This window comes from Elephas maximus, chromosome 19 (genome assembly GCF_024166365.1).
Source record: "Elephas maximus indicus isolate mEleMax1 chromosome 19, mEleMax1 primary haplotype, whole genome shotgun sequence".
Lineage (NCBI taxonomy): Eukaryota > Metazoa > Chordata > Mammalia > Proboscidea > Elephantidae > Elephas > Elephas maximus.
In genome coordinates this window covers 47210699-47227081 of record NC_064837.1, presented here as the reverse complement: position 1 = coordinate 47227081, position 16383 = coordinate 47210699, and the positions used below count along the sequence as shown (strand labels likewise).

At 53.2% G+C, this 16383-nt stretch overlaps 1 protein-coding gene across 1 annotated transcript; it reads right to left on the bottom strand.

The window, feature by feature from the left end:
- Positions 1 to 13365: 13365 nt before the first annotated feature.
- Positions 13366 to 14969, bottom strand: LRRC3C (leucine rich repeat containing 3C). The gene is made up of 2 exons (XM_049861348.1): positions 14878 to 14969; positions 13366 to 14167 (listed from the first exon to the last, which is right to left on the bottom strand). Exons 1-2 carry the CDS (start codon positions 14967 to 14969, stop codon positions 13366 to 13368), a joined length of 894 nt encoding a protein of 297 aa, XP_049717305.1.
- Positions 14970 to 16383: the final 1414 nt, after the last annotated feature.

Genomic DNA, 16383 nt, shown 5'->3' with positions numbered 1-16383 from the left:
ACCAGCCAGGTGCGCATGGGAAGGGCTTGGGTAGTCTCCTTACCAGCAAAGTGCTCATAGGGACGCCTCTCCCTTCCCTTCTCCAAGGCCTATCAGGATATCTACCCTATTGGTCTCCTGGGAAGCCAGGCCCTTCTTGTCCCACCCATCTCCACCACGTTCCTGGAATGCCTCCTGCCTCCTCTGTTGTCATCAAGTTCTTACCAGGGAGTGATGCTGGGTCCTGTCCGGCAGCTGGGTCTGGGGTGCACAGGCCAAGACAGTCAGGTGAGGGTCCAGGGCTCACTCAGTCTGTAGGTTGAGTGGCTGTACCTAGTCAGGACAGGCTGCTTTATGCCTCAGTGAAGGCAGGGAGGTAGCTTCCAGGGACCCCGCCTGCCCCAGTGACACCACTCCCCTCCAGCTCTGCATCCGGGAGAACAGCATCAACCTGTTCCACCTATGCCCTGCCCCCAGCCCTGGGCCCTGGCCTCCTACAGGGCTGAGGGGGTGGGTGGGGAGCTGCCAGGCAGGTGCCAGCGTGGGAGGGGGCCAGGGCCGAGAGAGAAGTGGCAACCAAAGATTGGTGATGGCTGAGATGGGGGAAGGCACCTTTGGGAGGGGGTGCAGAAAATGGCAATGGGAAGGATGTAATTGTGTGTATTTGTGCATATGTGTGTATGATGAGGGAAGGCATCTCTGTTCTGTTATCAACATAGCCATCAGGAAGAATCTAGGGTTCATGATGAGGTCTTGTGGGTGTGATTAAAGGGATAAGAAATCCTGTGCATCCACATATTCCCACAGAGAGCAGAGCAGCTGGAAAGTTGTCCTCCATCTTTGTTTTTCAATCTGTAAATCACTACCTCACTCCATTGGTTTTCCCTACATACACATTATCTATGGCACTGTTAGACAGATACGTCTGTGTAGTCAGAGATGGAGATACTCCAAGGGTTTTCTGTTGTTCAGTGTTCAGTGCCTCTACTCCTGATGGAATATTGTATAGCACATACACACATACACAGAGGCAGAACCAGAACCAGTTGCCATCAAGTTGACTCAAACTCATGGTGACCCCATGTGTGTCAGAGTAGAGCTATGCTCCATAGGGTCTTTAATGGCTGATTTTTTGGAAGTAGATTGCCAGGCCTTTCCTCCAAGGTGCCTCTGGGTGGACTCAAACATCCAACCTTTTGGTTAGCAACTGATCATGTTAACCGTCTGCACCACCCAGGACTTAAGGCATCATGAAATCCTTGGAAAAGCCCAGGATGCATGTCTGCAATGGGAACTCAGATGTCTCACCACAGGTCACTCAGGTCCTGCTCTCATCTTAGGTCCCTGCCTAGAGGACTTTTAAAAGGGGCTCTTTAGATTATCTAGATCAGGTCTCTAGATGACAAATCAAGACATTTACAAGCAAAGCTCTTGACATGTTGGGATATGTGGGTTATGACCTGATTGTAACTGGGGGCTTGCTCTCACCTGAGGCTCTCAGCCTCATGACTCATCCAAAAGAAACACAAACCAACCTCAAAAACCATGAAGTGATCTTTCCTGGGGGTTTTACTATACTTAACAAAACTCCTTAGAAACTTCATTACCCACCTTTGTCCCCAAAGTTCCATGCATTATAGCAGCTGCTCCCAAGTCTCTCTTCTCTGACTTAAATACAAAACAAAACAAAACAAAAACAAAGAAAACCTTGCCCCTGCTGAATCTCTGGTCTTTTTGTTCACCTCCCTCCCCATCTGCCCCATGCCCTTATTATATGACGATTCACTTCTTTCTTCAGTTTGACAGCCCTTAACTACTACCTTCATCAAACAGCCCTCCTCCTTAGAAGGGGCAGAGGGGAATCTGGGATAGAATTTAAAACGTGCGGGAAGATATTTAAGTTAGACTAACATGTAAAAACTCTTTAGGTAAATTTAAAGCAACAATATTGAAAGAGGAGGCTGGGGGGCGTATGGTGCTTATGCAGGGAATGAAGAAGCGCTTTCAGGCAGGTGGCAGGGCTTTGCTCTCTATCGCCCTCTGGTGGTCACTCAGTGTTAGGTCATGGACGATAATCACGAACTGCAGACCAAGTTTGTGATCTGTGTGTCGTTGATAGGAGACGGGGGCCAGGGAAGGGAATTGAGTTAGGTGAAGAAGCCCCAGCCAGCTGTTCTCTGGGAACCTTAACGTCTCTCTGACCCACAGAGTCCACACACAGAGATTGAGATGAGAAATTATTTTCTTACCCATTTTCCTTTTTTATTATTGTTTTTCCCCTTGGGAAGGGGTCAAAGAGGAAAGAGAGAGGGGTAGGCTACTGTAATTCAGAAGGGCAGAAGGCACTGACCCTGGCAAGAATGGGAACAAGTTGGCAGAAGGGTACTCTGGGAGTTATAAGGGCAGGGAGAAGGTTTAGGAAGCAGGGACACAGATACAAAGCCTGCTTTGTAGGGTGTGGGATGGCTGGAGCATTTAGGGGGAGTGACCCCTTGCACAGACATATGCCTAGCCCTTCTCTGAGTAAAAGGAAGTGGAATGGTTAGGGATGAACACAGACTGGAATGGGGGCATGACAGTCTGGTGGAGAGGTAGGAAGAACACTCCCCAAGAGTGTTTTGTTTTATATCTCACTAGGGAGGTTGAAAGTTTTGGGGTACAGACTCCAGATTGTGGCCATACTTCAATAAATCCCCTTTTCTGAATGGAATAAGACCCCAGACTCCTTTCTGGTCCCCTAAAAAATGTTGAGGTTTCTCCCCAAATTCCTTTGTCAGCTTTGGAACCCAAGACATTCCCAAACTCCTGGTTGAGCAAACGTTGATGTTCAGCTCGGACTGCATCAAACTCAGCATCAGAGTTCAGTGTGGCAGCCCTCATTGCCCCCAGCCCTCCATTGCCCATCTCCCTACCCATCAGGCTGGTGTGAGCAAGAAGGCTACTGTCAGCCCCCAGCCCAAGCCCAGAGAAGCCTCTTCTGTCAGCTGAGGCTGGGACCCGCAGGCCAGATCCTCCTAACACTCCAATTCTTCCTGAGTCCCTGCTGATGTGGCTGGAGCAGGCCTTGGAGCTTCTGCCCACTTCATGGCTGATGGAAGGGAAGCTCTCCTCCTTGGCTGTGACTGCCAAGCCCTCTCCATGGGACAGAGTCTCCAGATCCTTGTTACCAGAGGCTGGGCTCCAGATGGAGCCTTTCAAGCTGCCTCCAAGGGGAGCTTGGAGCCGAAGCTGCTCTCCATTTTCACCACCTCCCCTAGGCCCATCCTCAAGCCCCACTCTGCTTTCCCTAGTCCAGGTCGGGTCAGAGCTGGGGATCCATGGTGGACAAAGTGGCTGGATAGCCAGGTGTTGTCGGTCAGCACCCGAAAGATGGAGAGGGAAGCATAGAGGGCACAGAGCAGCAGCAGGGCACTGGGTTCCCAGGTGCAGAGGGGTCCATCTCCTTGTATGTCGAGGTGGCAGAGTCCCATCAGGGCCTGGGTCACCTTTGGGTCCTCACCTCAGAAGCCCCCACTAACAGTTCGCAGTGAAGATAGAAAGGCCCTGCCTCCTCTCGGAGAAAGTTCTGGTCCAGGATGGTCTCCATCTGCACAACAGAGCATAAACATCACAGGATGCTTTGCATTTGGGGAGCCACCAACTTCAGAGGTGGTCTGCAGTAGAATTTAAATCTCAGCCCCTGTCCCCATCCTGGAACCCCTTTGCCTGTTAATGCTAGAGTCCAGCAGAAATAGACACCTGAGTTCTGTTGAGAGCCCTACCAGGATTCTGGTGAAGTCCCTCAGCTCTCCTGGCCTCAGAGTGCTCATCCAGGAAGCAAGGGGTTGAGCTAGGTGGGCTCCAGGATCCCTTCTAGTGCTCACATTCACCCCCATGTCCAGCCTGCACACCCTGGACTTCTCACCAGCTTCATCTGTTGGGGCAGGATCCCTTTCTCCACAGACATGGCCAGCAGCTGCTGTTGCTCCTTGCTCAGCTCTGCAGAGGACAGAGAAGTGGAGAGGGAAGAGACAGAGGTATGCCCTCTCTCCCTCTGGGGGGCAGGAGACTGCAAGGGGGTCTGGGAGCCGGGGCTAACTTGGGAGGGCAGATCCACTCATTCTTCCCCAGGAGAAGATGAGAGTCCAGGAGGGGTGTGTTCCACTTTCTTTAGGGAAAATGGACAGGTTAGGTGGGCTTGCAAGGGGCCCTGGTGATGCAAACAGTTAAGCACTTGGCTAACCAAAAGGTCAGTGGTTTGAACCCACTAACAGCTCTGCGGGAGGAAAGACCTGGCTATCTGCTCCCATAAAGATTGTTGTTGTTGTTAGGTGCTATTGTGTTGGTTTTGACTCATAGTGATCCTATGTATAACAGAATGAAACACTGCCTGGTCCTGCACCACCCTCACAATCATTGCTATGTTTGAGCCCATTGTTACAGCCTAGGAAATCCTATGGGGCAGTTCTACTCTGTCCTTACAGAGTCGGTATGAGTCGGAATCAATTCAATGGCAAACAAGAACAGCAGGTGGGGTAGCACCTCTTGCCTCTTCCTTGGAGCGGGGGACAGCAGGGTTGGGCCCTGCTTCACTGCCTGTAGCTTGGTACAAGGATTGGCGTCATGGGTGTTCCACCTGTGCAGTACTTGGTTCAACGTTCTGTTGTCACCGTCTTGAATAATAATTCTTCATTTTTGCAGGTCCTGCTTGGTACCACTAAGCCTAACCCAGTAGGCCTGTCACATCAGGGCCTACACACCCCCTCCCTTGCGGAGTCCCCAGCAGATAGATGATGTTCCCAGCCAGTATGGCGTTGAGCTTGCCAGAAGACTCCTGCAGCCGAGGACTGTGTCTCCGGGGCCTCCCCAGAACTCCCAGAGCCACTGGCTCATCAAGAGCCAGGGCCCCATCCACCTGGCAGCGAGCTAGGACTTGATCAGCTGGATCTTCCTCTAGTCAGAGAGACAGGTAGCTCCCTGAGGAATGGGGGCCAGGTCTTCTCATTTTGAGGATTCCCTCAGGGTTGGGGCTCAGGGTCTCTTCCTCAGCCTTGAAAGAGCTTCCCTTGGGTGGACATGCTAGCTGAAGTCTCGGGGGTGTGAGAGGCCCGTTCCAGCCACCCAGCCGACACTTGGCCCCCAGCAGCCCGCAGCTCTGCCTGTAGCCACGCCTCCGGCCGACTCAAGCCCCGCCCCCAGCCGTTTTAAACCACGCTCACGTCTCCTCCCGCAATCCTTCCGACACCATCCAGCTCCGCCCCGAACGCCGCGCCGCGCACGCGTCCAGCCCTCACCACTTCAGCCCCGCCCGCGATTTCCCCAACTCCGCCCCCGTCGTCTCCGTCCCTCCCCCAGCCAACTTTAGCCCCGCCCCAGCCTCCGCAATCCTACCGTCGCCGCTCCAGCCCAGCCCCTGACTCGCTTAGCACCCCGCCCCCGGCCGTCCCAGCCCCGCCGTCACCGCGCCCTTCAACTCCCGCCGCGCCGGCGCCTGGCCCGGCAGCGCCAGTACTTCCCTCAGCAGGGCGCTCTGCTGCTGCAGGGTAAGGCTCTTGTTCGCCGGCTGCTGCTCTTCCACTTCGGCCTGCAGCACCCGAAACCCCGTGTGCTCCCGTGGGGCTGGCTCAGGCCTGGAAGGCGCTTTGGGTACAGGACAGTGGTGACCCGGACTCTACCTCTCTAAACCCGCTTAGGTGTTTTCCCCTCGCAGTTCCACCTTGTGCCGGAGTTCTCCCACTCTCAGCCAGGGTTCCCTTTCCTTTCATTGTCTCCCGTGTCTCCCCACCACCCTCCACCCCCTCACCCTCGCCTTTGACCGCCTCTCTTTCCCCAGGGCACCCTCAGTTTCAATACCTCCATCAGCCTGCCTCTGGGTGCCTTCTCGGCCTCTCTCCTCAAGCAGCTGGTCATTGGGGAAAACAGCCAGGTGGAATGTGAAAGAGAGGAGGGGAGGCAGAAGTCCCAGGGTCCCCACATCTAAAAGGTGCCCACACCTAACAGGTCCCCCACCCCCATACTCAGAGGCCCCCTTCTCAGACTTGGCGTCCTGTCCCCTCTCTCAAGGGAAAAATGATAAGGCCAGGGTTTGGTGTGGGGTTGGGGGGAAGCAGACAAGGGACCTCAGGGGAGCTGAATTCCTTACATGGAGACATTGAGGACCCTGCAGAGGGGAAAAGAGACACATGTAGTCACCATGGGTGACTGCAATAGCAGATGGAGAGAAGAGCAAGGGCAGAGAGCCACAAGGGTTGAGGTGTTGCCCTGCACCATCCTGAAGCCCTGAGTGGGTTTAGTTCCAGCCTGCCTAGAACAATATGGTTGAGGATGGGCAAGGGTTTATGTGCTTCCAGGACCCAAGAAACCTGTGACTGGGATCCCAGTCATCACCAGGGCCTGCCAAAGTCTGAAGGATCCCTCTGCATCTCTCCCACTGTTGCCCCCAAGCTCTAGTCTTGGGTTCCTGACTTGACCAGTTCCTTTCCTTTGCTGGGAAAGGGGGTCTTTGTGTCTCCTTAACTTTCTAACATTTTGTCCACTCTTCTCCAGCCCCCATCACATTATGGGGTGGGGAAGGGGAGAAGAGTCCCTCAGATTCTCTCAACTTTGAGGGGGAATATTTCCAGCTTCTTGTCCTTGAATGGAGGGATGTCTATGGGGGTAGAAATGGGACATTGGTCTTCTGACTCTTTTTTACTTTCCCTGCCCCCCCTCACCCCACACACATTGTGTGGCCTTGGGAACAGGGGAGGAGTCGGTGGGAGGTGCAGGCTTTAGGGAGTGATACAAAAAGGTAGAGTGGAGGTGGGGAGGGGCCTGAGGGTTCCGAGGCCACTGGCTGGTTTTAGAGATAGGACCTAAATAGTAATGGCAAATTGCAACCTCCCCAATTTCAGCTTGTATGCAAAGGACTGGAACTGAGATGTGGGGACCCTGGGACCCCTGCCTCCCGTCCTCTCCCTCACATTCCACCCCAATGACCAGCCACTTGAGGCAAAGGGCCAAGATGGCACCCAGAGACAGGTTGATGGCAGTGTTGAAACTGAGAGTGCCCTGGGGAAAGAAGGCGGTCAAAGGAGAGGGTGAGGGGGTCAAGGGTGGTGAGGAGAGATGGAAGGTAATGAAAGGGAGGGGAACTCTGTCTGAGAGTGGGAGAACTCTGCAGAGGGTGGAACTGTGAAGGGAAAACACCAGCAGGGAGTCGGGAAATGGACAGATTTGCCAATAAGTAAGTGGCTGGTGATCTTGGGTAAGTCACTGAACTTTTCTGAGATACAGTTTCCTAAACACTATGAAATAGGGAATACAATAGGAATTTAGGCTACTTCACAGGATTCCTGTGAGATGATAGATGGAGAAGTCCTTTGGGGCTTTGAGAAGTGAGGAGTGGGGGGCAAATGTGTGCATGGATGGGGGTGGGGTAGAGGAAACATCTTGGAGATTGCCAGCCTTGAGCCCCACAGCAGTGAGGAGGGTGGTGAAGATGCCCCCTCCAGCCTTGCCACCGTTCTCCAGTGTAGCTTCCTTCAGGGTTTCCACAGCCTCAGTTGCCACGTACAGATTTTCCCCACCCTCTGGCAGCTTCTCTAGGAACAATGGTTCTGGCTTCTTCAGCTACCTGTGGTGGTGGGCTCAGATGCTCTGAGTGGGTAGAACCCTTTTCCCATCCATGTCAGAGCCCCCTCAGCTGGGTCCCTCTTCCTCTTTGCCCCTCTCTCATCTCTGTCTCTCTCTGTGTGCGTGTCTTAGAGGGACAGGGCCCCATGGATTCTAGTCCTTGTTCTTCCCTGTCTGTGTCACCTTGGGCAACTCACTGCCCCTGTCTGGACCCTCTTGTAAAATGAAGATCTTTGTCAATTCTGACAGTCTATGCTGCTCTGGGGGTAGTGACATGCCCCTTGTGTGAGCGCCTTTCACCTGGAGCCCTCAACCTGCCTCCCACCCCCCACTGCAGCTCACCTCTTCTTTAGATTTTCCAGATCATTCATAATGCAGAGCTTCTCTATGTCCAGGGAGTTTTGACATTTGCCCCCAACTGTGACAAATATTCACTGGGAGCCCTATGGCTGCGGTCTTCGCCCCTGCTGTTACTCCTCCATCACTGCAGCCTTGAATTGTGACCTTAGAGTCTTTTCTTGGCTCTACAGGACAGAGACCCCCTCATGCTTGTTCCCACACACCGCTTGCAGGAGACCTTCCCTGAAGGACTCTGCATGATAAATTGCCCTTGACCCAAAAGTGAATGTGAATTGAGAGCTGACCTCAGACATTAATATTAGTGTGGGGACTTAACTTTTTTTTTTTAACGTTCTAAAAGAAGATGGTAATTGTTGTATATGCAGAAATGAGTATTGTGACTGGGAGAAGAGAAACTGAATTCCGAAGCCTGAAGGAGATGCGTGCGTGGTGGCGGTGGGGAACATAAAAACGGACAAAGGACAAGGGTGGAAAAGAACGGTGATGTGCTGACCCCAAGTGATGGAGGCTCCAGAGCCATCTTCAATATCTAAAGGCTGTCATGCCCAAGAGAGACTGGCCTTGCTCTGTGTGACTCCTGGGGAGGTCTTAATCAGTGGGAAGAAGGACAAGGGGGTAGGCAAGATATAGTGAGGTTTTTCCAACAGTCACCCTGCATTATTTACCTCTGCCCTGATGGGGCAGGAGAAAGGTGTGACAGTCCGCTCCTGTAAATGTTACAGCCTAGGACTCCCTCTGGGGCAGTTCTACTCTGTCCTACAGGATTGCTAGCAATCAGAATCAACTTGACAGTGGCTTTTGCATTTGGGCCCTGATAGGATGGAAACTCTTTGTTAAATGTGTCACCTGCTCCCAGTGTCAGTGAGTGGATGCTGTAAAACTGGACCTTTTTACAGGTAACTCAAAGTCAATGTGATTAATATTCCCTATATTGCCGATTCCCATAGGGACTTTTGAGGTAGGGAGGGCCATTTGTCCACACAAGACCATTGAGGATGCACTAAACGGCCCTACTGAGGTGCTTTTGAGATCTTATAAATACTTTTAATAATGTCTCTCCCCGCCATCAGGCCATTGTTTCTCACTGCTGCTATTGTAACTGTCTGTAATATACCTTTTACAGTTTTTTCACTTCAAAGATACTGCTTTGAACCCACCATACAGCTAGAAGCCATAGTTCCAAGACTATTATAACTATGTGTAAAATAAGAATAAATGGGTTCTCAGTGAGTGCTCCTGTGAGCTAAGTACGTGAACCTTAGTCAACGTTGGATTTAGATGCCCCTCCTGGGCTTGTGTGGCTCCTGTGTGCAATTATGTCACCCTGGGTTGTTGTCATTGATACACTATCCTATCAGGTCCTTAAGGGTGGGCACCATGACTTACTCATCCTTGTATCTGCAATGCCTGGCATTTGTAGGAACTCAATAAATGTTTGTCTAATGAATGGGTAGAAAAAATGGCATCTATTTTGGCAGCTCAGAGGCCCTATTTTGTCTGTTTTCTGCCTTTCTGATTTGGGACGACCTTCCTTATAAGCAGGCGAGATTGCTGATGGCTGAGTCTCAGAGAAATGAGGGGAAACTTCCTAGATTGAATTCTCTTCAGTCCAACAAGAGCGACACAATCCCTGCCCTTGGAATAAGCCGACTGAACTGCATCGGGTTTTGATGCTGACGTCCCTTCCCTCTGTAGGAGAGTTCAGTGTTGTGCTTGAGTCACCTGTGGGGAACCCAAGACAAGAAAGGGTGGGGTTATGCCCCATCCATTGCTCTTCCACTCCCTCTCTCAGCTCTAGTGTATGCAGTTTGCTCTCTATTTATTTTTTTAGTAGATAATGAAGAGCCTTGGTAGTGCAGTGGTTAAGAGGTTGGCTCCTAAACAAAAGGTCGGCAGTTCGAAATAACCAACCACTCGTTGGAAACCTATGGGGCAGTTCTACTCTGTCCTGTAGGGTTGCTGTAAGTTGGAATCGACTCAACGGCAGTGGGCAGTGGGTTAGTAAATAATAAGGCTTTGTAGGTGCTTAAATCGCTGTGTCTAGGGGATGTCTTGGTCTCATCAGGCTGGGAGCTCCCCAAAGAGAAAGGTTCCTATTTCTTTCATTAGCCTAGGAGCTCGCTGAGATCTAGGTTCGCATCTCGGCCCTCACACTGGAGGCTCCTTTCTCTATCGCCCTGGCCTCTGCTCCACTTGGCAAAAAGAAGCTGATGGTGGAAGGGCTGAGGGGCCTCTCTGCCCCCACTCCCACCCACAATCTGCTGGCTGCAGGATGCTGGCTGTGAATGACAAGCTGGGCTTACCCCAGGCCTCCCGGGTACTTGGGATGTGTGCCTGCCTCTTGCCTCAACTAGACCAGGCATCTGGCCTGACCCTCTTGGTACCTGGCAGTTTTGTTACTGGCTCCAGCGCACCCTGGAGGGAGAAGTCAGTCTTGATGTACTGCGTCCCCCAGAAAAGCGTACCTTTCTCTTCCTCTGTACTAGGCAGAAGGGCTGAAAGTGGGCAGCATCGATGAGGCTGTTCAGCAGGATGAAGTCCCCAACAGGATCCAACTGCCTCACCAGGGCCCGGGTGGTGTTTTGGAAAACAGGTCCCATGATCCCTGACCTCTGGTCCCTGGCAGAGCTGAGGAGGGGGTTGAAGCCAATGTGCCACTCTGTTCCCGCCTGCCCAGAGGGCAAGCAAAACCCAGAGGTCAGGGTGCTGAGGGGTTGTTCAGGTTCAGTGACTGTTCCAGGTTAGGAGGAGTCTGGGGTGGGGGGTCCAGCTCAGTGTTAGCCAAACTGTAGCTACAACTTCGAACACCCTCTTCCCACCAAGTTCTGACTTAGGGACTCCAGCTGGCTGGGGTGAGGGGGTCTCTTCCCAGGCAGGGGAGTCAGTGAAGCATCTCCTTCCACCTCCTCTCACCTCCCATCTTTGCCCCATTCATCCTCCCAGTCCCTTGCGTCCTGTCCTAGCTATAGATGGGAGAGGAGCCTGAACGAGGAAGGCCATGGTGATGATTGGTGGAATGCTCGTTATCCAGGGCTCAGGTCCCCTGGCTTCAGAACCCCTCCCATCTGAACTACAGCCAAAGCTGACCTGCCTGGATCCTTTCCCACTCTCAGCTCACCTCTGAGAACTGGGCTGGGTGTCAGGATAGGGGAAGTGGCTCTCTGCAGACTTTCAGAAGTGGCCTCTGATGCCTGGATGATAGAGTCGAATGAGGCTCCAGGAATGGTCATCAGTGACAGAGACAGGTGCCCTGCCTATCTGCCACCCTCCCACCCTCACAGGTCTACACAATCTATTTCCCAGACCCCAGTGAGAAGTGTCCCAACCTGATTCCAGTAGATGGTGGGTGCACAGAATGGGACAGACCCTGAAAGGGGCAGGGGAGGGACTGATGGTGGCTTTGATAGGGATGGGGCCAGGATTCCAAGGCCCAGGCCAGGGTGTTGCTGGGACTCAAAGCTGCAACCTGGAACTTCCCACACCCTAGTTTTTTTTTTCCCATCCCTGAGCATCCCTGGAGGCGGGAGACCCATGTCCCTTGAGAAAAGGGGATTGGGCTCAGGTTTTTCTGAGGTGGGTCAAGATGGGGCTTCCTGGATGATATAAGGGTGCTCACACTTTAAGTGGTGGGGGGAGGGGAGCCTCAGGGATGAGACAGGGGTCCAGTGGAAGTGTAGGGGGGCCTGGGAAGAAAACAAGAAGGCAGGATAGGGCAGAAAGACCAGGGGAGACAATGAATTCCTCTCTGTCACTCCTTGGGTGGCCACCCACAAATCTCTGCCCCCGGCTGGGTGAAACCCTGGCTCAATGATTCTTATCTTCAGTTGCTACTGGGGCTCCCATAAGATTCCCAGAAGCAGCTGTCTTCTATGGAAGCCCACACTGGCAAATCATCCTGCATCGAGGCAGGGGATATGGTGTTGACCTCTTTGGGTCCCTTGAGAAATCTATTTGGGAATAGGAATATCTCATATAACCTTCTCCTTCAGCCAATTTAGTCTCTCCCCTGCCCCCCAGGAATTCTTGTATTAACTTTGAGTGCATCTGGTTTCTTCCTACACCCTGTTCAGACTCCTGCCGAGAGAAAGGGCAGATTGCCCAGAGGGTAGCGGCTCCCTTCTCTCTGTGCCTCCTACGACCCTCTCTCCTGTCCTTGCAGGTCCTAGAGAGGCTGCCTGGACCAGCAGGCTGGAGACCAAGGGCCTGATGACTGATGCCTTGATGCTGCCCTCCCTCCCTCCTCCCTGTGTGTCTTTCCACCAGAACCCCACTATTCCCCAATCTTCCTGTTCCATCATCTTTAATTCGTAGGCCCTGGTTTCCCTAGCAGATAGAGTCTAGTGTCAGGAGCTTAGAGGCAAAAGGAGAAAAAGGAATCTGACATTCAATCCAGCAGGAGCACCCCCACCCAGGGGTGATGGAGGAGATGGTGGTAGAGAGCTCAATGCCCCTCCCACTCCTTCTTGCTGCCAGCCTACACAAGTTCAATAAAATGAACAATAAGGAAGAGATCAGAGGAGCTCATAAAAGTGACTTTATTGAATTGTTTAGTGATGTTCTGGGGACAGGACACCCTCTAGCCCCCCACCCCCAGTCACCTATTCCCAGATCAGTCATAGAGGAGACAGAGCACTTTGCCTCCAAGGGATGGGGGTTCAAGAATCCCTTCAATATATAAAGAAGACAGAGATGGGGAGTCTCCAGAAAAGGAAGCAGGGGACCCTGAACCAGGGGGTCCCCATTAAAGGGTACAGGGAGAGGGGCCTGGGGGGCAAGAGAGATGAGCAAGAAGGAAGTGTGGTGGTTCTCAGTAGAGGCAACAGGGTGGGGGAGAAGAAAGGAGACACCCACAGGGCCGCACCTCAACTTTCTGACAGCACCACCATCCTCTCACCACTATTGGCTTCTCTATTCCAGCCCAGAGGTAGGTCCTGCCACTGCCCAAACATTCCAGATTATTTTACATCTTCCTTGCCTTTGCACGTGACCTTCCATCTAGCATTCCTCCCCTTTTTCTGCCCAAAGCCCCCTTCATTCTTTGTCAGTTAAAACGTCAATAGTGTGAGGCCTTTGAGGTTACCCTAAGCCAGGTAGAGGCCCCCTCCTTAGTGCTCCCACAGCTACCTGCTCCTTCTTCCTGGTTGGCACACATACCACCTACTGCCATTCTCTGTTCTGTTGTTCCCCCAGGACTGTGGACTCAGGAGCTTTGGGTTTTCTGAGTCCAGCACAATCTAGGCACAGATTAGGTGATCAAAGATGGAGCTGATTGAGCAAGAGATCAGTTGTTTAGGGGAGACAGAATGAAGGGTGGGGTGGGATGGAGTTTGGAGGTGGGATGAGACTACAGAGGTGGCAGAGAGGGTCAGAGGAAAGGAGAGGGCATGGGGTGGGAATGTGGGATGCAGGGCTAGGAGGCGTGCTCCCTGGCCTTCAGACAACTGTGCTAAGAGTGGAGGAGTCCTCGGAGCGCACGGGCATCACTGGAACCCGCTTGAGGGAGCGCCGGGCCTCATCTCGGTTCTGCCACATGTAGTGAATAAGATAGGCCACCACGAGCACCAGCCAGCCTCCCATGGTGACCAGCAGGGCCACATCAGTGCTCCGCTGGGCCCCACCTCGTCCTCTCCCACACAGCTCTTCCCCCCCTGCCAGTGGCAGGAACTCCTGCCCCACAAGATCTGGTCGGGCTCCCGCACCACATACAATGCCCGTCCCAGAGCCTGGTGCCAGCCTCACTCTCCTGAGCACCTCCTGGAGGGCGCAGTCACAGTGCCAAGGGTTGGCGGATAGGTTCACTTGGATCTGCAGCCCCATGAAGGCCTCCACAGGCACCGAGGCCAGCTGGTTGGCAGAGAGATCAAGGTGGCGCAGAGTGCCTGCCAGGCCCTGGAAAGCAGCCCTTGAGAGGTGGGCAAGGGCATTATGTGACAGATCCAGCTCCTCCAGGACAGGCAGGTGCTGGAAGGCACCAGCTGGCACCGAGGCCAGCCGGTTGGCATCCAGGTAGAGTTTGCGGGTGTCATTGGGGATGCCAACGGGTACAGCACTCAGGCCTGCCTGGCTGCAGCGGAATGTCTCCTCACCAGCTTCCTCTGCCACGTAGCAGCCCTGGGGAAGTGTCCGGGGGCTGGGCACGGCACCTCCCATGCCTATCATCAGCAGGAGGGACAGCAGGTAGCTGGCTGGTGGGAGCATGGCCACAGCTTGGCATAGTCCTGGGGTGGAGTAGGATCTGGGGAAGAAAAGGCCCCATAGAGAAGGATTGAGTAAAGAGAATCCTATCCCCTACTGTAGGTCTGCCTTCCTGAGACCCTTCTCTGGGGTCTCTTTGGGCTGGGGTCCCTTCTTCAAGTGTTCTCTCAGGCCTGAGTGCCTTTCTTAGTTCCCTTTTTGGCCTAGGGTTTCTCAGTAGGGCCCTGTAGATAAAAGTATCTCCTGGGCTTGGTACCCTACTGGGGCCTTTTTGATTCTAGGGGATTTTTCTACGAAGATTGTTGACCAAGGCCCTCTTGGCCATTCTCGGTCTGGGAGTTTTTAAGTTTCTGCCTCACTCATGTATTGATGTCCCTCACTGGAATAAAATCTTCCCCCAGCCTACCTGGGTAATTGCCAGGTGGGCCCAGATAGCCACTAGTGTGAAGGAGACAAGAAGGACAGCAATAGGACTTTAGGGTGTCCAGTTAGGCTAGGTGACTAGACAAGTTGTACTTTAGGCCCCACCTTCTGTGCCTATCATCCTCTTTTCCTGGAGCACCTATCCCTCTGCCTGCCCCAGCACTGTTCTCCCTACCCCGCTTTTCCTCCCTCATCCTCTCCCTCCTCCTGCCAGCCTCTCACCCCTGTTGGTGGGAGAGCCTTCTCCTGTGCTTCCTTCTCCCGGGAAGTAGCCTCCCTGATGCTCAGCTCTGGAGACCCGCTTCCTCCTCCAGAAGCCCTGCTCACTCGTAGCTGCTGGAAGTTGGGGGCTGGGGCTCAAGAGTGTTGAGTTTCCTGGCATGTGACTCTGGGCCCCAGGTGTCAGATACCTGAGCCATGGCCTGACCAGGAGATGCCAAAAGAGGGCAGATCCTGGACCCTGATGAATTCTCTGCTGTGGGGAGACCAGGCTCAATTTATTTCCTCTCAAGACCCTGACATATCATCTCCCCAGCTGGGAGTTGAGACTCTGACTCCCCAGAACCTCTCTCCCTTGCCTGGCTGAGCAGAAGGATCCCTACTGGGCAGGCCTAGGGGACAGAACTTGGTTAGACCCCATCCTACATCCATTGCCTCCAGCAACCTGTCTCCCCCGACTCCATCACTCCCCCATTCTCCTCTGCCCTTCCACTGTGCCCTGTGGCACCTTCTTCAATGGTGAGCAAACTACCCTCAGCCTTTTCCTTGGAAAATGTGTCTCTAAAGGAACTCATCTCCTCTCTTCATGGGGGTACCCAGCCCTCTTGCCTGCCAGGGGGCGCTGTAGTTCAACTTTTGTTTGTTCTCTGGCCTGTTGGTAGAGGATCCCCTCTAGGAATGGAAAGAAACCCCGGTGGTGTAGTGGGGGCTTTTCAAGGTGCCTGATGTCTGAGTTTTCCCACTGCCTTTATGTTCTGGGTTGGAACTGGCTCAGGCTTGCTCAGTTTTCTAGGTGCCCAAGGTGGCACTTTTAACTCTCCCACACACCTGGGTGCTAAGAGGAGCTTGGACAACTTATTCCCCAGGGCTTGCTGATCCTACCATGCCACCCCATTACCCAGCCCTCCCCTAATGCTCACCGGGTAGCGGGAAGGAAGGATTTGAAGGTGAACTTTGTGTGTGACTTTGGGCATGTCAGCAAACCCCTCTGTGTTCTCGCAAGTGAGAATGGTGATGCAGGGTTGGAGGGTTGAGTGGATGTGAAGCCACTTTGTGAAGGGCTGAGGACAAAGTCCAGTTGTTATGATTACCGTCTTCCAGAACATGCTTTGACCTTCCTCCAAGATTTCAGCACCAGGTCAGGTTTTTCCTCTCCACCACATCTCCTGTGCTCTATAGGGGCGGGGTGACAAGAGATCGCCTTCGCTAATACCCATGTGGATGACCCATCCATTCATTACCTTGTCTTATCCTCTCTAGCTCCCTTGACTTTTAGCCCCAGCCACCGGCTGCCTTGGCCACCGTGTAACTCAGCCTCCCGTTGTACCCCACCGTCCTACCTGTACCAGTTTGGTGCTAGAACTTAGAGCCTCACAGGATGACAGAGCTGGAATAGATCTTTGAGACTATCTTGTCCAACCCCCTTAGATTGCACATAGGTAAACTGAGGCCTAGAGAGGAATGTGACCAGAGTTACATTGTAAGTCAGTGGCCCAACTGAGACCAGAGGCCATTTCCTGACTCCTAACCACCCCCTATCGCCTTTCGGCCCCTCTCCTTCCTCCATGCCTCCCTTGCCAGTTCCCTGTATTCCTTGCCTTTTGACCCTTCATG